The following is a 27125-nucleotide window of genomic DNA, read 5'->3' on the forward strand; positions in this document are numbered from 1 at the left end:
AAATGTGGTGCTACAGAAGAATGCTGAAGATTAGATGGGTAGACCACATAACCAATGATGAAGTATTGAATAGAATTGGGGAGAAGAGGAATATGTGGCACAACTTGACCAGAAGAAGGGATCGGTTGGTAGGACATGTTCTGAGGCATCAAGGGATCACCAATTTAGTATTGGAGGGCAGAGTGGAGGGTAGAAATCGTAGAGGGAGACCAAGAGATGAATACACTAATCAGATTCAGAAGGGTGTAGGCTGCAGTACGGACTGGGAGATGAAGCAGCTTGCACAGGATAGAGTAGCGTGGAGAGCTGCATCAAGCCAGTCTCAGGACTGAAGACCACAACAACAACAATAACATGAAAAATTCTTTAGTACAAAGCTATGAAACTAGAAACCAATACAATCTGCATCTAGAGAGGAAAAATAAAGTTAAAACTCAGCAGAGCTTGTTGTACAATGCCGTTAAATTATATAATAAATTACCCCAAAAAATAAAAGATATTGACACAATTTGACAGTTCAAAACAAAACTAAAAAAATTTTTATTAAATAAAAGTTATTAAGCAGTAATGGACTATCTGAATTAAAACCTGTAGTGTAATTAAAGTAGCCTGCATTGTAATACATGAGGAAATAATTATAATCTGAAATCCAAAATTGTACAGTACTATAAGAAAATTACAAATTACATAAGGATATAAAACTAATTTAAGATACCTCAAAAATGTGTGTAAATACTAATTTTATGTGTATAATTGTAGGTATATTGTATTGTATATGATTCTGCTGACGAAATCCACACAATGTAAATTGTTACATGAATTAATAAAGAAATCAATCAATCAGTCAATCTCAAAGACTGGCCGTTGAAGTATTGGGCGATGAAGAACTTCATACATATTATTACACATTAACTCAACACCATTGGCCAAAAGGCTGCAGTCAATGATTACAGTTTTGTGAATGGCCTTAGCACTAAGTGGAAGAAAACGAACATTTTATAAATAATATGATATGGACTGATGACTGTAGCTTCCTTCGGGAAGGTATTTTAAACCTCTACAACAGCTATTATTGGTCAGAACACAAACCACACATCACTCACGAATGTGGCTTTCCGGCAAGCTACGGCATAAACCTGTGAGAGGAGTGCTTTTGGAATCATGGCTATTGCCAGACCCTGTATCGTACATTTATTTACAATACTTCGCTTGACGTATTAGAAAACTTGTCATTTGGTGGCAGCTATAGTTTCAGCACGATACTGAACCACCACACCTTGGAATGCATGTGTGTACCTATTTAAATGAAGCCTTTTCAGGGAAATGGATTGGTCTAGAGGTCCAATGTTCTGGCTTCCACATACCACAGACCTTAATCCACTAGTGTTTTATTTGTGGGGACACTTAAAGGAACATGTATATACTACTACACCTGTGGATGTGCAGGGCCTAAAAGCTCGCGTACATGTTGCTTTTGCAATGGTGGGGGCAATTGGGCTGCCTAGGGTCCAGCAAAGTACAATACAGAGGGTGACAAAGTGTTTCCGAATCTGAGGTGGTAACTTTGAACATCTTCTCTAATGTGAATGTTGCTTATAAGTCTACATGCCAGCTCTAAGAAGATAAGCCTGGACATCAAACATACAGCATGGAATAATTATGCATAGCATCATGTGCAATCTAGTGTAGAATACACGTTGCGTTTTTCATACCTCATTGGCTACAGATAACGTTACTCTATCCACTATCATCTTCTATTGGCTTTTTTTGGTTCACGGATGAAACAAGGTGGTTATTTTCATCTGTGAGAAGTTTTTGTTATCTCTTAATGTTTAAATAAAGGTAACAGTAACAGAAAGAAATGCAGAATATACTGCATTGTGGAGGTGTAAATTGGATACAATTTGACAATACCAGAGAAGGAAAGTTGGTACTCACCATATAGCAGAGTTGCTGATTCACGATAGGCACAACAAATAGATTCACACAATTATAGCTTTTGGCCATTAAGGCCTTTGTCAGCAGTACACACACACACACACACACACACACACACACACACACACACACGAAATGTGCGTGTGTGTATGTGTGTGTACTGCTGACAAAGGCCTTAATGGCCGAAAACTATAATTGTGTGAATCTTTTTGCTGTGCCTATCGTGACTCAGCAACTCTGCTGTATGGTATGTAGCAACTTTCCTTCTCTGGTATTTTTACATTCCATCCTGGATTTTCCACTGTTGGATACAATTTGATGCTTTAACTGGGGGGAGGTGGGATGATGATGATGATGATGATGATGATGATGATGATGATGATTGCCACGCATGCGAGTTGAACATCAGCGAGTCTGTGCATCCATTCCCCACAGTATTGCCTCGTCTCACTGAGATTGATGGGACAGCTCTGGTACAATGTAGAGTTCATGCTACTTGTTCTTGATCATGATGCATGCAGTTACGGCATTGCCAGAACATCTTTTATAAAATCGCATTTCTATTAAATCAATTGGTGAGACTAGGTTTTGCTAGATAAACTTTTGTTTTTAATTAGGATGAGGAACTGCATGCCGGCCGCCAAATGCGGTATTTTTTCTGCACCCTGTAGTTGCACTGACCTAAATACAAGCTGAAGGCTAAACAACATGTCATGATGAAACTGATCATTATTGAAGCAAAGTGAGGGTATCCAGATTTGTGCCCATTACAACAATTCCACAATTTTTCCTTCATAAGGGGGGGTGGGCGGGGTGAGAAGTACATAAAAGATGGTGTCTGTAGTCAAGCAACTAACAGTGCATTGACTGAAAGGACTTTGTAATTCAAAAGAAGGGAAAGCAGTCTAGGATAAATATTTGGGTACAGTGGAGGACATACCCACAACCCAACGCAATGGAGATGCAGCAAGACAAAAAAAGAGAAAATTTGACGGTCAAAACACAAAAACGTTCCATTAATAAAATACAACTGAAAAACTATCAGTCAAAATCAATCATAGTTTCATTCCTTTACACAATGTTAAGAGCATACAACAAATTGACAAGAAAGAGACAGTTGACTGTGAAGAATGCTTGGATGGCACAAATGAAACAGGACTGGTCCAGCACACAGTTTTGTAACCCAGTTGCTTAGGGTAAACGCAGTGAGTACTCTGGCACATGATAAGAAATGTTAATACTTTATTAGTTATTACAAAAAATATTTATTCTCATTTCAACACATAATACCATATAAGTTACATTTTCTGAAGAGAACACTGCTGACACGAAAAAAAAAAAAAAAAATCACGCTACAAAATCCACACATCTAAATAAAGGTTCTATTAGTGCGTTTTTTTCACCCTTGTCAACAACATTCTGAGCAAAATTCAAAGAATCACAGAGTTATATTTAGCTTCTTGAATTTACATGAATTTTAATACACTAATGAAATATTTACAATACAAACTTTTAACTCATCTCTTTTATCTTCACATATTGGCTTTATACAATTGTATAATTCCATTCACATGTAAACATTCATAAAATCTGGAAGATTTTTTTAAAATTTCCTACTCTACAATAATAAACAAAAAAAAAACTAAAAATAATAAAAATCAATGACACAGTCATTGAGTTATGGACGGTATGTGAGAGACTAAATTAGAGCTATATATGCTCTAAAAGCGAGAGGTTAAGAGGAACTACCAAGTCCTTACATTTGATTTAAATAATGCAAGAGAAATTTCTTCTGATTTGGTCCCTACATTACCTCCCGACTTGTACCACATTCAGTTATTTTAAAGCATCTGTTTTACACTGTTAATTGTTTTAAAGGAATAGATAATGTTTTCCCAATAAATATCGAATTATGTGCTAAAATGTGTGTGTGTGTGTGTGTGTGTGTGTGTGTGTGTGTGTGTGTAACAAGCATGGGCACAGGAGAGGATAGAAAGACAGTGAAATAGAGACCGAGAGAGAGAAGATTTGGGGGAAGGAGTGATTTTGCAATTACGTGATGCTATTAAAAGCAAAAAAGTATCAAAACATGTTCTATCACCTAGACTTTTTGTCACATAACTTTCCCTAATATCAAAAATTTCTAATTTTCAATTAAATTTCTCATTTACAATTAAATTTCTCATTTTCAGTTAAACTTCTCATTTTTGTATGTGCACAATGTAAGGGTTATTCCTTACACACTTTTATGATATTAATTGAAATTCCATGATGGAAAACCCATTTAAATAAAGTTAGGGCAGGCATACTATTACATATGCATGAAATATGGATAATTTTTTTACATAAGAACAAAATTTTGAAAGTCAGCTAATATTAAATGTTAATGTGTGTCTATGAACCGCCCATTTTCGATCTGTAGGTCAGTGGCTGCCTGTCCTCATTAAGCTCACCTCTTCCAACCCTCACTTCTCTATTACGTGTCAACACATGCATGAAATGTCATGTCTTTTCTGGCAGTCAAAAGTTTGTGTTAACTGTGCACTACATATTACAGTGGACATAGTACAGTCTATTTTCCGAAACTGAAACATATAATGCAGCTCCTACTTAAGCAACCTAAATTTGTATGTTCAGTGTGAAGTAGTTGTTTACAAATAAAAAGAATAAACTTAGTTGTTACAAGTTTCTGAAGCCACAGAAGCACACACACAAATGGCATACAAATGCACATGCCAATAAGTCTTAGCATATAATTCTCAGAAACACTGACACTAAGATATATGATAACCGCAATTAACATTTCATATTTCTGTGGTCTTCATTTCTTAGTTGCTTGAGACATCTATGTGAAATCACAAAATTTCTCTATCAAAAAAATAAAATTTCCACTGATGTGCCAACTGGTAATATACTATGAGATATAAAACAACTCTGTCACATACAACTTAGTATAGTTTCACTCTGCTGACAACACCGATTTTCTTCACAGAAGTTATGCAATTAGTGTAGTATAAACATGGATAAATAGCTGAAAAAGCTTTGTAAGATGAATAAATGACTGCATAACTGAATCAAAGAGGTATTCTGGACCTTATTTCCATACGTCACTGGAGAGACCTTTAAATAATGTGCTGAACCTTAAATGTGATACCCAACTTGTACGTGAAGAGAGCAAAGAGCACAAACACAGTGTACTCTTGCGTGTACTGTTCAAACCAAAGTAGCATCAGTTAAATACAGTTAGTTTGTTACAAAAACTGTACCTCGCATCTTCACACTCATAACTCCCCCCCTCCCCCCTACTCCCTTCAATAATGTGCAGTGCACACACTTTTGCTTATAAATACACATGTACCATCAGCACAATTTATATCACAAACATCCACCAGTCATATCATGAAAGCTATTTTGAAGCATGTTAAATGTATTACAATTTGAAACTTAAATGTGTTACAGTTTTAAGTTCAAACCATGTATTTTTACATATAACAGAAGTTTATAGAAGGTTTTATCATCCATTTGTACCCACAATATCATAAATCAAATCTGGATCACAGGAGAAAATAAAATCCACGTTGGGCATTACAGTGGTTCATTCATGAGAAAAATGAAGCTTCAGGTAAGTGTATTCAATATGCTGCTTACACTGAAACTTTCTAATACTTTTATTCTCCTGATGTCCAATCATGACTCCAAACAATAATAATAGCTCTTTACATCAAAGCTACCATCACCACATAGTCTTCTATGTGTACATCACCTGAGAAATACATCAGTTCAACAACTTTGGTCTCCAATACAAAATTCTCTCCTTTAGCTTGCTGCTCCTACACCCAATGGAAGATATCTGTTTAAAAAACTGTCATTGCTGTAGCACTGTGACACCTCACAATTCCTAAACGCAAATTTCAAATGTTTCTGCATCCTGCCAATTGTGTTTCTTTCTGCCTTTACAGGCTGTCTCTTTGTTACAGATGTGAAAAGGAATACACATGCCTCAGTAGAATTATGCTGCTTGTGAAAATGAGGACCGTAAATGACACTGATATAGTTGTCGCCAGATTGTAGATAGGGCAGTAAGGACATTGGCTGCTTCCACAAACTTCACAAATGTTTAGCAAATATGTCTGTAGTGAGTCAAATACTGTCTCATTGAAGCGTTCTGCAACAATAAAAGTACAGAGTGTTACATCCACATTTGCATTTACTACCAACATTATTGTAAGAAGCCAACACCATAGACAAAAATAAATCTTATCTCTCACACAGTTATCATGTCTTACAAAATGATTGGAATGGTTGAAGTGTAGAATGATAAATGACTTGAGAGCTACTGTTGCACCTATGGTAGACTCAAAAGTTTAACTGAGGTGATCTTACCTGGAGCATAGTAGTCGTAAACCCTTATCGGAAGGTAACGAGACATATTTGCCACTGGATACCATCGCTCTATTGTGAAATTGATGCAAGTATCTGTGTGATCCAACTGAAATACAAATTTCATATGAGAAGAGACAGTTAAATGGCAAAACAGAAAGTATTAGAGTTACCAAACACATATCCTAACACTTCAATTGAAGATAAAAAATGCAACCAGTAAAACCAAAATTCATAAAGATGGGAAAGGAAAAGCCTTCTTTAAATTATCTGTGCAGCATCTCAGTACTCTTTTTGTATGGTTTTATATCAATTTTTCAATTTGTTTGGATAAAACTGAACACTTCATTTTCACGTTACACTTTAATTCTATTATGAGTATAATGTTTAATAGTTTTCTAACTAAGGAATAAACGTATGTTATCTCAGAACTAATTAGTAGAAATCATTGATCATAACATAATATTCCGTTAGGATCAGAAACTAGTATTGAAACTGTTCTTAAATAAGTTAGTTTCAATTACCGACAATTTCACAGCCACTTTGATCTCTCTAAATAAGATTATGTTATTCCATACAACTACCCCATTTGATTATTACTCGGAATCTTTTCCACACATGAAAACAGAAAGTAAACATCTAATGATTAATTTCTTCACAGTTATTTCAATAATTTCTTGTGATATTTCCTTCGAAGTACAATATTAATAATCTTACTACTCAACCACTTAGGAACTACAGTAAAGAGCTGTCAAGTCATCAACAATGTATTGTTCTTATACTTTCTACACATCAGGAGTACTGCATCAGAGCATCTCATATCAGTACATTAATGGCACAAGATGCGACCAACGTGTTTCTAGGTCACAGACAACTTTATAATTAAGGTCAGCAACCGTGGCTCCCTGTGATTTACATTCAACACATCGTCACACCTCCACTCAGATATCATCTTTACAGTTTTCATGACACATTTCTTCTGCTTACTGGAAGTATATGTTATCAAAATGAAGTCAGGCAAAATCAAAAAACAGAAAATCCAGGGTAGAATGTAACAGTATTATGAGAAGGATAGTTTGCTACTCACCACATAGCAGAGATGCTGAGTCTCAGATAGGCACAACAAAAAGCTGTCAGAAAGTGAGCTTTCGGCCAGCAACGCCTTCTTCAGAAATAGACAATACACACACACACACACACACACACACACACACACACACACACACACAACTGCAACTCACACACATATGACAACAGTATCTGGCTGCTGAGGCAAGACTGAGTTTGTGTGGGAGTGTTTGTGTATGTAGTCTTTTTTCCGACAAAGGTCTTGCTGGCCGAAAGCTCACTTTCTGGTAGTTTTTATGATGTGCATCTCTGCGACTCAGCATCTCCGGTATATGGTGAGTTGCAACTATCCTTTTCATAATACTGTTATAACATGAAGTCAGTTTATTTCATATTCTGATATGTTAGTAGTACCAGTTCCTTCCAAAACTACTTTTGCAACAGAAATCTTCGCTTGTTGTGCACTTCTGAACATTGTGTGCTCTATGGCTTTCTGAGGCAACCCTCAGTGTGGATGGTCTCTTCGAGCTGCCTCCGAGCGCCAGTGTGTGCTGCTACTCGTAACTTTGGTAAGTACAACTTGGTTTTTTATTATGCGGTTTTCCACAGAAAACGTCATCTATAAACAGACTACGTACTGTGTGCAGCACATTTGATACAAACACAAAAATGCCCCCCTGTGCTGCCCAATTCACCATTCACTTTTGAGCATGAAGAACTTGTGCCCACCATAGCAGAACAGTGGGTATTACACTAATTGTGAATAGGATCACCTGAAATTTTTTCAAACATAGGTCTGCAGTTGAAAGAAACTTTTTAAACAACTTCATAACTGCCTGCAACTCTCACCTTCTTGGTTTATTCTCAGTACAATTGTACAGTTCAGGCCTTCCTACACTGTTTTGTATATAAATCAATGACCTGAGCCTGCACTTTTGAGAGCTAAATAGTTCATATATTTAAAATTTGGCAATATTTGCAATCATGGTTGATTCCATATTCATAATTGACATCTAGTGTATTTCAAAATGGCTGATGGCTGAAACTGCACAAATCAAATGAGAATAAATCATGAAGTACAGTTATGGAATCATTTCAAAAATAGTCTATTTTGGAAGCTATCAAATGTGGAAGGATCTGAGAACTTGGTGGCAGCTAACACTACTGTAAATAAATTTCAACATACTGATGGCAAAATTAGTGAGACGGCAATTTCTGATGCAGGATAGAGTATATAGTCAGCTGTCATTATTAAAATTTACATAACAAATCTTATGAATTAATCATCCAAAGTGGAGCTATCGCAATTTTTATAAAGAAATCTAGTTAACAACTTATCCAATACCACACAACAGTCAATCAAACTGCATACAAAAATAAATAAATAAAATAAAAGTATATTGGCTACTGTGGAGATATATCTGAGCAAATTTGCAAGGAAATAGTTTTCAGCAACTTTGTAACTGCACACATATACCTTCACAGAGAAATAATATCAATCAGACTTTTAACTGAGTTCTGTAGTTAATTCCTGTCATTCACAGTACCTAAAAATCATTTCTGATACTTTTTTGTGGAGTAGGTTCATACTCCTAAAGTGGACACCTAAGACTGCTCCTGCAGGCATTGAACAAGGCTGCCAGAATAGGTCTGAATAGTATCAGATGTCAAATGTCACAACAGGAAATTACTAAGGAGAGCCCCTTGCTATGCTGCTATTTACTATACTAAGTAACATGCAGCTAAGCAGAGTTGATCACCTCCTACAACTATTAATTTGCTGCAAAATGTAACAACAGATGAAAAACCACACAATGTGTGTCTATACAATCAAAACAGAGACGTTAAGCTTCCCACATTCTCACCAAAACAACCACAACTCCAGTTCATGCAGGCTGAATGTGTATTTCATCGCCGCAGTGTGTCACATAACACTGGTAATTTTAATATAGTGGTTTCACACCTGGACCCAGAAGCGATATAAGAAACCAGAGAAACACTGAAATAACTAATTTACACTGCAATAAAGAAAGCTCTTATACAGCATTACACATTGTCACCATAACATCGATTACAAGAAATTGTCACAGATAATAAGGCAGGTGACAAGTCTCCATCACAAGTCGTCAAGTACTTACGTTAATCAGTGGGCCCTGAACTTCTGCCTGATAAATCTTTGTGTGTGCTATGACTTTGCAAAATTCCAGCCAACTTTTGTGCTGTCATGTCACAACCAGACTTTCTGTTGCAAGCCTTAGCAAAAAATGCAGACACCATCGCAAACAGCTTAGGTGTAATTTCCGCACAAGTAACAATACTCAACATGCAAATTAGCAACATACTGAAAACAACTACAAAGTAACAGCTAGAAAAAAAGAAACAATGCTGCCCCACAAGACATGACAGAGCAATTTTAGTGTCTATCTACAAAGGACCAGTAACACACTAACTGTAACAACACAATATGTGCTTGCTGTGGCCAACAATTCAACAATCCCTAACTACACTGAAAACAGTTAATGTTGCCACATGGATTCTCAGCTTACAGTATAATCGGTGCAGACTTCCTATGTAACCTGCTAAATCGTTGATTGGTACCAATACCCACAGAGAAGATACTAACTTCCACATCAGGTCAAATGTAGTGCCTACAGCTTCTCACATGAAAGTGTCTGTTTCCTCTACAACATCATCTGCACGGGGGATATTATCATTCAATTTCATACCAGCAGTGACATAGCACACACATTCACATCATGCAAGAACAACTCTGTGAGTCCTAACAATTCGTATACTGCAGACAACACCACAACACTATCTGAGGAAGTACTTTTTGTAACCAGCTTGTGGACTTTCCACTACCCACTAAACACAGCAGTGACACCAGCAAACATTTGTGCATGCACACACACACACACACACACACACACACACACACACACACACACTACTCCACATTATGTCCCCATAACACCGGGTCACCTCATCACTTCCCGTGCCTAAAGAGAGTGCCTAGCAGCGTAAATACAGTTCGACTAAGTTCTGAAGGTGAGTGTTGCAACCAGGTCTGATAGTCCTTGGACCCCTCCAATTGATATGACACGTAAAAAGGATCATGGAGAGTATGTGGAGGCTACAGGGCACCCCATGTCCAAAGTGGCTGATTTTACCAATACTCTTTGCAACACCAAAATATTCAGTGTTGCAGACTGCACCAAGCCATTTTCCCAAATTCTCATGAGTCCACCCCACATTAAATAAGCAGCAGTGATTACACCACTAGGATTGTTTCAGCACAGTTTTATGCCGTATGGACCCAGAAACACTACATGTTATACAGATGACATTTCAGCATTCTCTACTTAAACAGAGCAGCATGTGAAACATCACTGTGCTGAGTTATTATTGATGCCACTTGCTCAAACTATGTGCTGCCCAGTAACCAATCACAGCACTATTCTCACGCAAATACAGGGTGTGCATTAAGTCCGGGAACACTTCCAAAATGGTTCAAATGGCTCTGAGCACTATGGGACTTAACTTCTGAGGTCATCAGTCCCCTAGAACTTAGAACTACTTAAACCTAACTAACCTCAGGACATCACACACATCCATGCCCGAGGCAGGATTCGAACCTGCGACCACAGCGGTCGCGCGGTTCCAGACTGTAGTGCCTATAACCGCTCGGCCACCACGGCCAGCGAACACTTTAAATTATTTACTGCACAAGAACCAAACATTGTGCAGATATCATACATATGTCATTTTGAAGAGAACCCCATTTCATGTATACCGATACAGCGTAGTTTGGTAATTTGCTGATAGTCAGCGCTAGTCGCAAACATGGCGAGTTCAGGTGCGGAACAAGCTTTCTGTGTGTTGTTGTTCAACAAAAATGTGTGCTACAGCTGTTTAACAAAACTTTAGAACAAAGTACAGTAAGAAACCATCAACAAGGAAGGCCATTTACCACTGGCACAACAAATTTGTTATGATGGGTTGCTTGTGCCTGGCAAAGAGAAGCGGATGTCCCAGTGTGAGTGAAGTGAATGTGGAGCGATTATGAGAGACATCCATAAGGAGTCCAAAGAAATCGGTGCATCGTGCATCCTGTGAACTCTAAATGGCACCAATGACAGTGTGCAAAGTCCTGGGACAGAAGTTCAGAAGTTGTCTATGAAACAAGTTAAATTGGAGCTAGTGCAGCAGCTCAATGGTGATGACAAAGACAAGTATTTTGAGTTTTGTTCAAAGTTGCAACAATGGAATGAGGATGGGGATGGCATTGTTGATCATTTAATTTTTAGGGACCAAGCCACTTTTCACACTAATGGGAAAGTGAACAGACAAAATTGTCAAATCTGGGGTATAAAGCATCCTCAAGAATGCATTGAATTTAAGTGCGATTCCCCAAAGGGGAATGTTTTTTGTGCCTTATGTTGAAAACTGTACAGGCCATTCTTCTTCGCTGGGAGCACTGTCACTGGATATTCCTACTTGTCCATGTTGCAGCAATGGCTGATGCCTAAGATGCAATTGAACTCTCCATTCATCTTTCAGCAGGATGGAGCTCCACCCCATTTTCATCGTGAAGTTCGTGGGTACCTGAACAAGGAACTGCTGCATCGATGGATAGGCCATGCTACAGAAGGAGACAGCTGTTTCATGAACTGGCCTCCCGGTGCACCAGATCTCACTCAGTGGGACTTTTTTCTGTGGGGACAGATTAAATATCTGGTGTATGTACCACCTCTACCATGTGATGTAGCAGAGCTCCGGGAGAGAATATGGGAAGCGACTGCCACAGTCGACAATGCCATGCTGGGATAGGTATGACAAGAATTCGATTACCATATTGATGTCCGCTGGGTCACATATTGAATGCTTGTAAAAAAGCTTTTAGAGTTTCTGTTCAAAATGCAATATGTATGACATCTGTACAACGTTTAGTTCTCGTGCAATAAATAATTGAAAGTGTTCCTGGATTTTATGAACACCATGTATACTACAGGCAATCATGAAGTCCTGAGGGCAAGGCAGCTTACCACAACCTTAAGAAACATCTGTCACAGGTAACATTGTAGGAACACCCAAGACTGAGCTCCCCTTTGGTGCTTATGATCAATGCGAGCCCAACAGCAGTAGATTCAGCTCTGCAACAAAAAATGTATGGCAAATGACGGCCACTCTGTCTTTTCTAAGAACTTAATGCAGCAGCACCAAAACTGGAGTGATTTCGACCATGAATTGCTTGTTATTTACTTAGCCATCAAGCATTTCCAGCCCTATGTCAAAGGGAGACATTTCACAATTTTTACAGATCACTACCTGATACCAGAAACCTTTTAGCAAGACACAGACCTCAGCCCACCGTGACATGCAGGCATGTCAAGTATGTGTATATCACATAATTCCCACCTGACGTGTTTTGCAAAGCGGGGAAAGACAACTTGGTCGCAGACTGACCATCTTGGAACTGTAGCAGTTTAAACTCAATTCATTGGACAGAGATGGCATCTAAATGCCATCTTATACAGGAGCAGTGAACAGAGTTGCAGCTCAGATGTGTGTCAGCTCCAAATTTGTCACACAGAATTTGGTGTGATGGGAGGCAGTGACCCTACATACCAGGACATCACCACCATCGGTTTTCAATGCACTGCATAACCTGGCTCACCCAGGAATCTGAGCCGCAGCAGCCAAGTTAGTTTCCAACAATGGCGTGTGTGTCCCAGAGCATAAAATGACTGTCGCACACAGGCACGTGCACACCTGTTACATCATCGTAATAAGATCGGCAACCACATTTTCGTGCCTCTCTCTCACTTTACAATGCCATCAGCATGATTTTACCGTATGTGTGGACATTGACGGCCCATTTCCATAATCTTTGGGACATCATTATTCACTCATGATCATCAATCGTTTCACCAGGTGACGAGATGTTGCCACAACCCAGGATGTGTCTGCAGAGATGGTTGTGAGCGTTGGTGCACATGTGGTTCTTCAGGTTTGGCTTTTCAGAAAATATAACCACAGACTGTGAGGAGCAATTTCAAACCCAACTTTTCCGAAAACTTTTCCTACTGTGTGGCTGCAACCACACGCACGCTACAGGCTATCACCCTGCCAGTCAAAGGGATGGTGTAAGTGGTTCCACCACAAGCTCAAAACTGCTCTAATGTGTAACCCCTCGTTGTGATCGAAAGCACACTCAGATTGAGAATGATAGTGAAAGAAGAAGCACAATGCTCCCTGCACCATTAGTCTATGGTGAGCAGCTGCAGCTTCCAGGAGAATAATCACACCAGTTGTTCCAGAGGTATGTACACAGTTCATGCAACAACTCAGAATGAGGAAACACTGAGTCTACCAACCCTGTCAAACATGAAGACTAGCAGGTGTTTGTGCACAGGAATGATGCAGTGCAGCCACAGCTCATTTAACCTTACTTTGAATCCTGAAGGAAAGTCTCCAGATGAAGCCACAATTCCCAAATTGACGTGTACACCTAGGAGGGTGCACTCCTTGGTCAGCTCTCGTCACTGCACTCCAACGTAGAGGACACCAAAGCAACACTCGCAGAACAGGAACACCCAAAGCCTGCACCGCCCGACTTCACAAGAACTGGGAGACAAGTCAAGTGCAAGTCCCCCATGACCCAGTGTCAAAAACAAAAAAGGGTGGGAGGGGGGGGGGGGGGGGGGAGCTGATTTGGTGGCATCGATTGATTTACTTCGCCACAATGATTGACCGAAGTTACCACTGATTATAAAGGAATCGTTGCTTGGTTGGCATGGTTATTATTTACTCTCTTTACAATTGTGTTTCATGCAACAGTGAATAAATATCAGCCATCAAACTAAACAGCTATTTATGTCGAAACTATCTATCATACAAAGTTTCCATAAGTTAATCAGTATCTTCTTGGCAGTTGGATTGTAATTTATATTAACTTCATTCACTGAGTCACATTCAGATGCAGATGGAACACTATTTAAGGTAGCAGTCCATTCTACCAGTAACACCTTGATGATTCTATACAAATGTTCCAATAACCTAAAGTCTTTCATTAAGTATTAACTGCACCATCTGTAAGGGACTCCATAGAAACATCACCCCTAGCTCAGTATGGTGAACCACCGCCTCTTAATTTATAATATTTGTTACAATCTGCATCCAAGCACCTTCTTAGCTATGCTATACCCCCTTTTTCTAGTTGCAGAAAGAGGAGTAAAATCTACGTGGTATCTTTATCATATTTTGGTGATCCTACACATTGAAACACATCTTTGCCTCATATCTAAATGCTGGGGAACATCATGGGGCTGTCATTGGAAGTGTGAGATGTCAGTTTTGCTCCACAAATAGATCTGCTATGTACACAAAGTGGTCCTACTTTTAGTGTCAAAACTGGGCAACATTATGCAAATGAAAACAATCTGGCCTTGATATGGCCTTCAGTGAAAAGACTGGACTGATGTTACTGTGCATGCTAGTCTGTGCAAACCTCCGCATCTCTACTGCAGTCTACATCAACTTGAACCTCTTTTCGTTATCCAAACCTCGGTATCCCTCAACAATCCCCATCTCAACTTCCTCCCATTACCAAACTGGCCATTCCTTGATGTCTGAGGATGTGACCTACTAACTGATCGCTTCTTTCAGTCAAGTACTGCCATAAATTTCTTCTTTCCCCCAATCTGATTCAATACCTCCCCATTACTTATTTGTTCTACCCACCTACCCTTCATCATTCTTCTGCAGCACCTCGGTCTGAAAGCTTCTATTACCTTCTTCTTTGAACCACGTATCATCCACGTTTCATCTCCGCACAAGACCTCGCTGTATAAATAAATAGCTTCACAAACAGATTTCTCAACGCTTAAATTTATATTCTACTAGTGACACACCCTGACTCTGCACAGGTAGCAAGCACGAAGAATCTACGGCCGGACAACTTATCTGGTGTAGCACTAATTTGTTTATGGGGCACTGCATAAAGTTATGATAATAAATCAAGAGAACAATGTTGGTAACTGAATGCCATCACTTTCATACAAATTTAAAAATTAAGCACCACATGCCACTTGCAGGCATACTGCAACACCTGAAGGCATTGGCAGTCTTAAAGGCATCGGCAGTATGCCCATCGACAACCCGCTAATGATGTGAGCTGCGCCACAACGGCTGCTTCGTGCTTGACACTGGCAGTAACAGCTGGCCATTAGCTGGCCAGTCACTGTTGGACCTGCTCCTGCCGCTGCATGCACTGCTGTAACTTGCAGCTCCCATCACTGCCACAAGATGTGACTTCAAATGTCAATTGAATACGGAACAGAAAACAACCGTGCCTCCTGAGAACTTTCCGACTCCAATGCAAGTCTGCCGTGAATATCGAAATCCCTATAGTACTTCCTGAGAGTAGCCCAAACATACCAACAAGAGTGAGCAGGTAATTTCAATTTATATACAGGGCAAGTATAAATGATTCATTCATTTTCAACGATCCATATTTCCCACAGTATCATGTTGCAAATATGACTAATGCATGAACAGAATCATAAACTCACCAAGTTTGCACTGTTCATGTTGCAAATATGACTAATGCATGAACAGAACCATAAACTCACCAAGTTTGCACTGTTCATGTTGCAAATATGACTAATGCATGAACAGAACCATAAACTCACCAAGTTTGCACTGCACCCACCAGCTGCCATTGAAAGTGCAGTGCCTTGACGAAATAGCAACAAAGGAAGAAACATTTTCATGTGTTGGAATATGTCCGATTTTTGTTCATTACAACAGTGCAACATGTATTCAGAAGGAATTATGGAAAAGAACCACCATATAAACAGAGCACAGTACATTGTTATAGACAATTTGCGGACACTCGTCTCTGCCAACAGGAAAGTACCAGTTGATCAATTGTCAAGTGTGCCAGATACAACCATAGAGAGGGTGAGGGAAAGTTTCATATGCAAGCCAAAAAAAATCAACAGTCCACACAAGCCACAAATATGGAATGCCGCAGCAAACTGTGTGGAAGATTTTGGAGTGGCAGTTACCGCCTCACTGGAGCATCAATGTTGGTCACTACATAAATAACAAACTTACACATTGCTGGATCAAGAATAATGGTGGTGACTATACGGCTCTATTCCCTTCGCCCCTCATCCCTCCACCACGTCACCTGACCTAACACCTTGTGACTTTTTCCTTCGGGGGACATTAAGGATCATGTTTAAGAAGCCACCCTCACACTGTCAAGAATACTGGAACAGCTCAGAGAACTCATCAATGTTGCTGTGATGGCCATTAACAGGCTGCTGCTATATGAAGTATGGAACAATTGCTACACGAAGTATGGAACAACCTTGATTACCACTTGGATGTGTGACCAAAGGAGCACTCATAGAATATTTGTAGAGTGCAAAATGCAAACTTGGGAATTCGTAGTCCTATTCATGCATCAATCTTTGTTGTGCACAAAATAGTTTGAAGAATATAGAACTCTGATAATGAATGGCTCATTTACAGTGGCCCTCTATACTGAGAAGAGAAGAGATAGTAATAAATTATTCTCTTCCAGAAATGCTTTCTGTATTATAGAGAAGACAGATAAAACAAAACAATTAGATATTTAAGGCTAAAGCAAAATTAAGGTAGGTAATTTTTTTGCATAAATCTCACATAATCAGTTGATACATTTTGTTACAAGAGAATGGTTCAAAATGCCGTATCTCACTCACAGTTAACATCAATGTAAAATCAATTTATCTCACTTTGTTTTGACAAGTACACCATATTAAAAATAAAATTTTCTTCAAGGCTGATATAAAACTGGAGGAAAACATTAGTTTTTTAATTATTCCTGTTTTCTGTGATTTTTTTTTCCTTAAAAAACTTTGTACAATTTATTTGGTCTAACCGTGCAGGTGATGGGGAACATTATGAAAGTTTTTCTGCTTGCCACTGCTGGACCACAACACTCTTAAAAGTGCTGAAGTGCGCGTCATATATCTTGGCGGCCGAGTTTAGGTTCGTTCTGCGCATCTGACGTCACAAAACACAGTCAGCCAATGAACAGAGAACGACGTTGCCAGATCTCGACAGCAGTGCAGAGCACGGACGAGTGTCTTCAGTTTTAGAAACGTTCAGTCATAAATAAAGTAATAGAACAAAAGCAATGTCTTGATAGCACGCTTTCTTTTACAGAAAGTTTGGAAAAAGCATTCTTTATACCAATTGCTTCATATTCTATTAATTAATTAAACCAAACAAGCAATAAGACTCCTAATTCAGGCGATAGCAAGGAAAGGTGTTTGTATCGTTCTCACTAACCGCTTTTTCGCAATAAAGAACAGCGGTAATTGTACTTCGACGAAGCGTGAGTAATTCATAGACATACCAACAGTGTTTATAAGTAGTTGCGTGAGGTATTAGAGTCCTTATGGAGTTACACTGTTCGATGAGCTGAGGTAGTGGAACGGTTAAGGTGTTGGGCTGCCAAGTGAAAGGTTAAGAGTTCAAACCTTGTGCGGTGCTTAATATTTTCTTTTTTTAAAAACAATATTGGAGTGCCTTACTTCACGAATTTTATTCGTTTGAATGAAATTTCTAGTGCTTTGCCTCTTCATTAACTTTTTCGCTGCTGCAGACACGTGCTCCCCGCATTCCGCGCTGTGCGTGATTTTGTCATCACTGCACTTCTCGCCTGTGCAGACACATGGTGTTCCCACTGCTTTGACACACTTATCATTCGATTTCACAAAAACTATTTGGCCAAAAAATTTGATTTTTACACGTCTTCTTGCCTGATACCTTCCCCCCATAAATGACTTAATTTTGTTTTGATGTGCAGCATTAAATGTAGTAAACCATTGCACGAAATTTTGAAGAGTTTGCAGAGGTAAAAGTTCATAGCGCATACTTTCCGTATGGTCGATTTTAGTTGCCACAATGTTGAGAATGAAATGTGGACAAGATACCCAAATTTCGTATAATATTTACTGTATAACAATATCTCATTTAATTTAAGTACCACATAGGTGTCATATGTAATATTGAGAAATATTCCATCTTTCGCGACTGTAATAAAAGTTTTATATACACACGGCGCGTTTGGCTTTATTTTAAAGCACTTCCATTGGTGAAAGGTATGGCACATACACAATGATATTCATGTTCTATTTCTTGTTTTTGTTTCACAGTCGCAGTTTTACCAATGGTATTGAAATATATCCCTCTTCTGCAACTGTAATAAGCGACTTATTTAGACCAGACGCGTTTCTCTCTTTTGAAGCATCGTAAGAGGACTATATTTTGTGTCCTCCATTGCCAAGTCACCTTTCGTAGTTTTGTGCTGCGGTAGCACAATATTCAACGTTTGTGTTGGCTCATCAGTGTTTTAGCAAATAAATGCTGTTTGTGTGTGCCACACACAAAATTATATTTGACATAGCTCTGCGCACTTCACTGACAGACGGTATATTCAAGTCCTAATGTTTTTTTAAGTCCACAGTTTTGTTTAATGTATTTTGTCTACTTCCTTTTGATTGATTGAAGTGCTTTAAAATAAAGCCATACGTGCCCAGTGTAAGTAAAACTTTTGTTACAGTCGCGAAAGGTGGAATATTTCTCAATATTACATACGACACTTATGTGGTACTTAAATTAAATGAAATATGTAGGTATCTTGTCCACATTTCATTCTCAACATTGTGGCAACTAAAATCGACCATACGGAAAGTGTACTCTATGGACTTTTACCTCCGCAAATTCTTCAAAATTTCGTGCAAAGGTTTACTATATTTAATGTTGCATAATAACTGCGTTGAACATCGAAACAAAATTAAGTCATTTATGGGGGGAAGGTATCAGTCAAGAAGATAGGTAAAAATCTAATTTTTGAGCCAAATAGTTTTTGTGGAATCGAATGATAAAGAGTGTCAAAGCAGTCGGAACACAATGTGTCTGCACAGGCGAGCAGTGCAGTGACAAAATCGCCCACAGCGCGGAATGCTGGGAGCACGTCTTTGTAGCAGCGAAAGGGTTAATGCAGCCGTGGTGGCTTTACTTCATGAACTGCGCGCTCCCCCCTACACGTAAGCTTGCGAACTATGCTATACTATGGCGCTGCTTCTATTGGCGCGTGCGTCGTGTGCAACTGGCAACGCAGCAATCTCCCATGTCTGGGCGGGCATGCGCGAGTCGCCAAGATAAAAGAATTGAACTATAGTGTATTGGTTGAAAGTAAGTACAAGCGACATTTGGAAACTAAGGTTGCAAGGCCCATAGCTCCACCAGAGAATCGAGTTTTTCACGGTGAGTACCACTGTTGTGTATGGTGTCACACACTGAAATGAATGAGTGGTAACAGCCGTTAGTAGTGTTCCAACTCTTGTTATGGTGACGGCTAAGGATAAGCACTCTCATTTCATTTCCCGCCAAGTGTGAAAGTGCCAAATGTGCACTGAGATACAGTATCTGAATGCCAAGGGTATGAGCACCAGCATGATTTGTTGCAAAATTGTGTCAGTAATGGTAACATGTTACAAAACTGATAAAGAATTTCACTTCTGGAAGAATGGAAATTCATGAAGAAGAGAAAAGTGGATGCCTGTCTGTGGTCACTGATGAACTGGTGCAAAAGCTTAAGAGCATATTCGTTCTGATCGCCATGTGACCATTGATGACCTGGACAAACATTGTCCAGACGTTTCTCGAAACACTGTTCATAAAATTGTGAGTGATCAACTGGAATATTGCAATCTGTGTGTGCGATGGATTCTGAAGATGCTTACTGTAGCACACAACACCAACAGTCAAAACTACATGAACGTTTCCTTATCATTTTGCGGTGACAAAAAGATTTTACTTGACTCCATTGTGATGGCAGACAAAATGTGGGTTTAGCGCCATGCCCCAGAGAACAAGCGACAATTAATACAGTGGTGCCACACTCATTCTCCTTCAACAAAAAAATTCAAAACTCAGCAATCAACTAGCAAAGTCTAAGGCAGAAAAGGGGTGAAACAATCAACTCCGTGTGATACTTTGAGGCACTCAAGGAACTCTGCAAGGCCATGTAAAACAAATGTCATGGAATGCTGATAAAGGGAGTCCACATCCTTCATGACAATGCTAGGCCGCACTCCACCCAAGCAACACGGGAGTTGTTGACCTCATTTCGTAAGAATCTTTTAACCCAACCCAATCACAGTCCAGATCTCACACCCAGTGTCTGTCGTTTATTTCCTAAACTGAAGGAATATGTGGGTGGAAAGCATTTTCAGGAAATGAGGAAGTGAAAACTGAAGTGGAGAAACAGTTCAAGGAGTTGAAATTACAATGAAATCCAGACTATTAGATGCTTACAGGCATTGATAAATATCAACGGGGACAGTTTAAAATGTGTGCCCTGACCAGGACTTGAACCCGGGATCTCCTACTTATATGGCAACACTATCTGACTGAGCCTTCGAGGACACAGAGGATAGTGCGACTGAGGGACTTATCTCTGGCACATGAGACCCATACTTCCAACTTACTGTCCACAAACCACATTCGTAGTGTCCCTGCCCACTATACTCATTACTCGCGACAGTCAATCTACCAATTCCCGTAAGAGTTTGAGCAATGTGAGGGCATCCATACTGAAGAAGATCACTGACCAGTAAGCCGTATCTATATGGGGATGGTATCTGTTTTTTCGGACAATTCCGAAAGAGCAGATACCATCTTCATATAGTTTAAGGAGTTGGTGGGAGACATCTAAAATGCAGGTATTTAAAAAACTTGTCCCTCGGTTGACAAAATCCATTGGAGTAAATGGATATTATGTGGAAAAATTATGTAATACCTATGCTACCGTTCCTATACGTATCACTGAAATACATGCATTTGTGTTTGTAGCTCAAGTGATTGAGGCTCTTGTTACAAATACAAGAGAGGCCTCTGTTTTTGTGATTCTACTTTTATATTGTAGACTAGCTAGCATATGTGGATACTGTCTGCTAAATGTGTTGCGGAACAGAATTAACAGCAAAAAATCAATAAATGTAACAGTCATTACATCACGTCTAAAGTGGCTTTTTTACTGCACGAACAGCAAAAATGGTAGTATGAAATTATCTGTGAAATTTGTTGCCTGTCACTAAGTGCTCTCATTCTCAAATACTGGATGAATAAAATCTGGGTATTGACATGTTGTGGTCTATACTTCTTTTTCACTGGCATCCTCACCTCTTCGATAAGTAGGTGGTTCCTGCCCCCCCACAGGGATATGTGTACCAAGTTTGGTTGAAATCGGTCCAGTGGTTTCGGAGGAGATGTGTAACATACATACATACTTTTTTATAATATGTATATGAATATCTTTTTTTTCTGTGATCTAATTTAAATTACATGTAGCCTTTATGGCGCTCCTAGCTACAATGAAGTTACCAGAGAAAACCCCACAAAAATCTGTTTTGTAGCTTTGGAGATTAATGTGCTCAAAGACAAACAGATAGACATGATGGTTTTACTGATTTATTATTAGTGTAGATAACTCTGGTTTTGAAAAAACAAGTATGTTCAAAGAAAGTTAGCATCGATCTGGACATTTATATGTTCATACTTTTTACTGCCTGTAATAAGCCTGAATGTTCCCCCATATACCTGTGTATGATTACCTAAAAAATAAAGGCAACACTTTGTCTCATGTCTTCAAAGGTCAAATTTCTGTGCAAAAAACTCTGTGGCAGACTCCTCAAACACTGAAAAAATGTGAAAGAAAGCAGTTTCTCCATGTTCCACCTTGTTCTTCCATTCTAAAACTTCAAATTGCCTTATTTCCAGTTTCCTGTCAAGATATGATATTTCCCTATAAATGAAAGCTGTGTTTCAAACTTACTGTAAGCAAGAAATATGGTATGAAAAAAGTACTTCAACTGCTATATGCAATTCTTCCCCCAGTGAAAGCATTTTACACAATGTTAGAGAATATCATAAAAGAGAGATCACTGCCATTTCAAATCTATTATTACAACAGTACTTTTTTTTAAGTTTCTGTTGTCAGTACCTGATCAAGTTTTGTTTCTTTGGTTTAAGAATCTCATAAAATTTTCAAGGCATTGTTCAAAATGTGTAGATGTATACCAAATTCATTCCCAGCTGGGGTCCAGTTTTGTGTACAAACATAAATATTTCTCTGAAGGTCACACGGATATCAAATGTCATATTTAGTTAAACTTTTCTGGTGCATAAGAAATATGTTATGGAATGTTGTATCAATATTTCACATTAAAATGATGATGTGTTGGAAATCTTTTATTTGTGTATGTACTCCTTAGCAATCTGAAAAGACTGCTAAAGAACAAATGTAACTTGTAGTTGTCTAAACAAGTTTAGTATTAATATAATAGAAGGAAACATTCCACGTGGGAAAAATTATATATAAAAACAAAGATGAGGTGACTTACCGAACGAAAGCGCTGGCAGGTCGATAGACACACAAACAAACACAAACATATTCACAAAATTCAAGCTTTCGCAACAAACTGTTGCCTCATCAGGAAAGAGGGAAGGAGAGGGGAAGACGAAAGGAAGTGGGTTTTAAGGGAGAGGGTAAGGAGTCATTCCAATCCCGGGAGCGGAAAGACTTACCTTAGGGGGAAAAAAGGACAGGTATACACTCACACACACGCACATATCCATCCACACATACAGACACAAGCAGACATATTTAAAGACCAATATGTCTGCTTGTGTCTGTATGTGTGGATGGATATGTGCGTGTGTGCGAGTGTATACCTGTCCTTTTTTCCCCCTAAGGTAAGTCTTTCCACTCCCGGGATTGGAATGACTCCTTACCCTCTCCCTTAAAACCCACTTCCTTTCGTCTTCCCCTCTCCTTCCCTCTTTCCTGATGAGGCAACAGTTTGTTGCCAAAGCTTGAATTTTGTATATATGTTTGTGTGTCTATCGACCTGCCAGCGCTTTCGTTCGGTAAGTCACCTCATCTTTGTTTTTCTATATAAGTTTAGTATTATATATATGTGTGTCTTAAATTTAGTATTCTTTTGATTGTTTTCAATTAATAGATTCAGTACTGCAAACAAATGCAGCAGGTGACAAGACAGCACAGTGTCACATCGTGTGAAAATTCAGGTGAAAAATAACGCACTTTATATTTTCCAATCAGCAGCTAAAATTCCACACACTGAATTCCTGCAAAAGGCTACTACCATTTGCGGGGTGGTGAATGCAACTAGGTTTCAATATGACATATCTGACCATCCCTTGTTGGATAGAAGAACAGACTTGGTGACAAAATTACAGATAAAAATAAATAAATAATTAAAAGAGAACTGTTAATACTTACATAATCAAAGTAAAACACAACTTTTTGTTCCAAGAAACGTGCTCTATGCAAATTCCGCACTTGTCTTGAAAGAATATATGCATCAAGTTTCTGTTGTTGAATTATATAACCAGTAGGTATTGCCACATCTAACACAGCCATGCCTGACCTAACAGACTCATTAAGATTTGTCCATCTGGAAAAAAGTTAAAAGTCTTTTAGTCCCACAAAAAATCACTGCAGTATGATAGCCCATAATTATCTATCACCACCAATATACCTCTGACAGCTGGTGTAAGTAATATGTGACTGGTTTCGGCCATGGAAGTCAGCTCTTGTTCTTAATGAAAATGCTTTCACAGGTGGCTGTATCTGGAACTTGGGGTTATCTACATTATACTGTACAGACATTTGAAGTATAGCATAACCAGCTCCCTTAGCCTGAACTTTAACAGTTCCCCAAGCATGTGGAATCTGTAACACACATGACAGTTTAAAAATGGTATCTGTGTGGCTGATGTCTCATCATTCAAGAGTATGAGATACAACTGTTGATGTTTACTTACTTCTATTCTTTGAAGGTTTGCTATATTGGTCTCATGAACATACAGTGTCTTGCGTTCTCCTTGAAGTGCTGTTGCCTCAACCGTTACTGTTAGTGAGGATACATCACGCAACCTTGACCTGGTAGTGTATTCAATCAGAGCCTTCAGTGCAATCACAGTATCCTGGAAGTTGAACAAATATTACTGTTTCACTGTAAACTTTGCGGAAATGACTAGTATGACTGTATCAAGTTCATGCAGACACAAAGGGACAAAGTTTCCTTCATTAGGGATTTTTTTTAGGTAATCTAAGAATAAAATATTATAAAAAAATAGTTACTGATTCTCAGTGTTATGGAAAGGAAAATATAGATAATGCTTAGTGCTCATATTTTAATTATCAAAACTTGGCACTCCCTTTCATTATAATTGGAACCAAATCAATGTATTTGGCAGAACTCTTACACAAAAAAAGAACATTACAATTTTCCAGAATTTGGGATAATGAGTGGTCATTAAATTGCAAGTGCGTTTAGTACAAAGTTAATAATTGATTAATCACAAAATCTACTTAAACTTCTACCCTGGATGTAACATTTCATCATGGTTTTCCCTAATGTCTAACCTAAAAGAAATGATCTTCTACATTTCCCTGTTTCATATGTTGCTTCTCAGCAACGGTACAGTTATTTCAATGTAGCTATAGCCTAAATGGAAACATCCATAAGTTTTACAATTTCAAGTTTGTCTACCTATTCTATACTTCTTTTTTACTTGTTTATTTATCTCTCCACCTACTCATATGTATGACTACTACAATAAGGAGCAAATGTCCAGCAGTTAAATAAGTCCATTTCACTTTCCTTTCAGAAATTACTGGCTGCATAAAGAGTTTTTAGCACTTTAAAATTGCTAATTTGCAATAAATATTGGTCCTGCAACACCAGTTTAGCTCTTATAACTATCTGGATGACTAAGTTAGTTTGTCACCACAGGCCTCCTTTCACACTTCTCTCCCACAACTTCTGCAGTTTATATCACCTACCGTTTCCTCACCCTATCACAACGTCACCTTTAACTTTCCCCTATTTTACACACATTGCTTTACCTACCACAAGACATCTTTTCAAATTCTACCTACAAAAAGCCTTTGGCTCGTTATCAGTATTTTATTAGTAGAATACTTATTGTATACACAAATTATGTACATATTTTGTGTGGCTTCTATTCACTGTAAATGAGTGAAGTTTCTTCTTGCTTCACACACAACACCTACAGTTTAAAATTCAGCATTTTCACCCATTCCTCCATCAAATGTTCCATCTCCATTGCTCCCCAGGAGGGAATGGAGGAGGGGGGGGGGGGGGGGGGGCACGTCTATAAAAGAGCATCCAATGATCATGTTTGATCCACCTGTAATTCATTCAAAATATTTCGCATTTGAAATTTGCACTGATGTCACTAGGTTTTACAGCATTTTTTTACAGCTATAAATAAACACATTAAATGCTTATTCTTGTTTTTCTTATACTTTTTAAACAATATATAGATTACTTCTTACTGTAAATATGACATGTCTAGTTGCAGACAGTTGCTATGATATAAAATATAAACAATCTACATAGCAGTGGAGCTAGCTATCATTCATAATAACACATCACTGATACACACAAGCAAGCACACACACATGACCACCAACTCCATGGGCCTGAATGCAGCTATCATGTGGGATGGAATCAGCAGTCGGGGGGGGGGGGGGGGGCATGGTACAATAGTGGGAGGAGGGAGGAGCACCATCTAGTGCAGTGTCCAGGGGCTATAATGCCAACAAGTGCAGCATCAGGAGGTTGTGGTGGCAGATGGGTGGGGATAACAGAGAGGAGAAGGAGAGCGTTGGGGAAAGAGGGGTGGGTTTGTTGGCAGAGGGCAACAAACAAAGAGGGTGGGAGACAAGAAGGGGGGGGGGGGGGAGGTGATAGGACAGAGCGGGTGGAAACTGTTGGGTGGAGTGTGTGGGGACAGTATGTTACTGTAGGTTAAGGACAGGATAATCACAGGATCAGAGAATGTGTTGTAAGGATAACTCCCATCTGTGCAGTTAGGGTAAGATTGTAATGGAGGGGAGGATCCACATGGCTCGGCAGTGGAGCAGCCATTGAAATCATGCATGTTGTGTTCAGCTTGATGTTGATGCAAACTGAGACTGGCAGGGTTCAGTGTTGGAATTAGATTGGAGGGATTGGCAGCAAAGAAGTGTTTCCATTGCAGGGATTGGGAGAAGAGGAGTAGGTCTCTGACAAGTCCAGCATGGTCAAATTCGGATGTAGGACTAGATGAGAGGCATTGTGATAGGACAGAAACTTCTGCGGAGCTGAGGGTTTTGGTGGAAAGGTTAACAACGGTGTTGCGGGTATGTTTCAGCTGTGGATTTGGCAGTGCTGTAGGGAGTTTTGGGGGAAGTGACACGTTGAAAAGGTCAGCTAGGCAGGGTTTAGGTGCTATGAGGGGTGGACAAGGAGGAACACTGTTGGTAGGATTAGGTGTTGGATAGTGGTGCCCCCCAAGGTGACACTAAGATGTCAGCAGCTTGGATAATCCAGCTTCTGGAGAGTAAGGGATTCAATTTCAGAGATCTGATGTATGAAGCAGGGATTGTACAGCAGCAATCTCCTGCAGAGGGAGCAGAAGTTGTTCTGGGATGCCCATGCCATGGAGAAGAGTTTTGGCAGTACCAGGTTCATGAGGGCTATGGACAGGCAGAATCTGAAAAGGTGAAGGACATTGGGAAAGGAGGGGTGAGATCCAGGGAGAGGAATTTTTATGGTTAGGCCATTGAGGGGGGG

General features: G+C 39.2%; 1 protein-coding gene across 2 annotated transcripts in view; it reads right to left on the minus strand.

The window, feature by feature from the left end:
- Nucleotides 1–3970: 3970 nt before the first annotated feature.
- Nucleotides 3971–27125, minus strand: part of LOC124797879 (CD109 antigen) — an 855659-nt gene continuing 832504 nt past the window's right edge. For both annotated transcript variants that reach the window (XM_047260975.1, XM_047260976.1), the window contains 5 exons: nucleotides 24304–24465; nucleotides 24018–24211; nucleotides 23759–23933; nucleotides 6322–6427; nucleotides 3971–6103 (listed from right to left, as the gene is read on the minus strand). In XM_047260975.1, the coding sequence (XP_047116931.1) occupies nucleotides 5910–6103; nucleotides 6322–6427; nucleotides 23759–23933; nucleotides 24018–24211; nucleotides 24304–24465 (831 nt within the window). In that variant the 3' untranslated portion in view covers nucleotides 3971–5909. The remainder of the gene's footprint in view (nucleotides 6104–6321; nucleotides 6428–23758; nucleotides 23934–24017; nucleotides 24212–24303; nucleotides 24466–27125) is intronic.

The sequence above is a fragment of the Schistocerca piceifrons genome, chromosome 5, assembly GCF_021461385.2.
Source record: "Schistocerca piceifrons isolate TAMUIC-IGC-003096 chromosome 5, iqSchPice1.1, whole genome shotgun sequence".
Taxonomy (NCBI): domain Eukaryota; kingdom Metazoa; phylum Arthropoda; class Insecta; order Orthoptera; family Acrididae; genus Schistocerca; species Schistocerca piceifrons.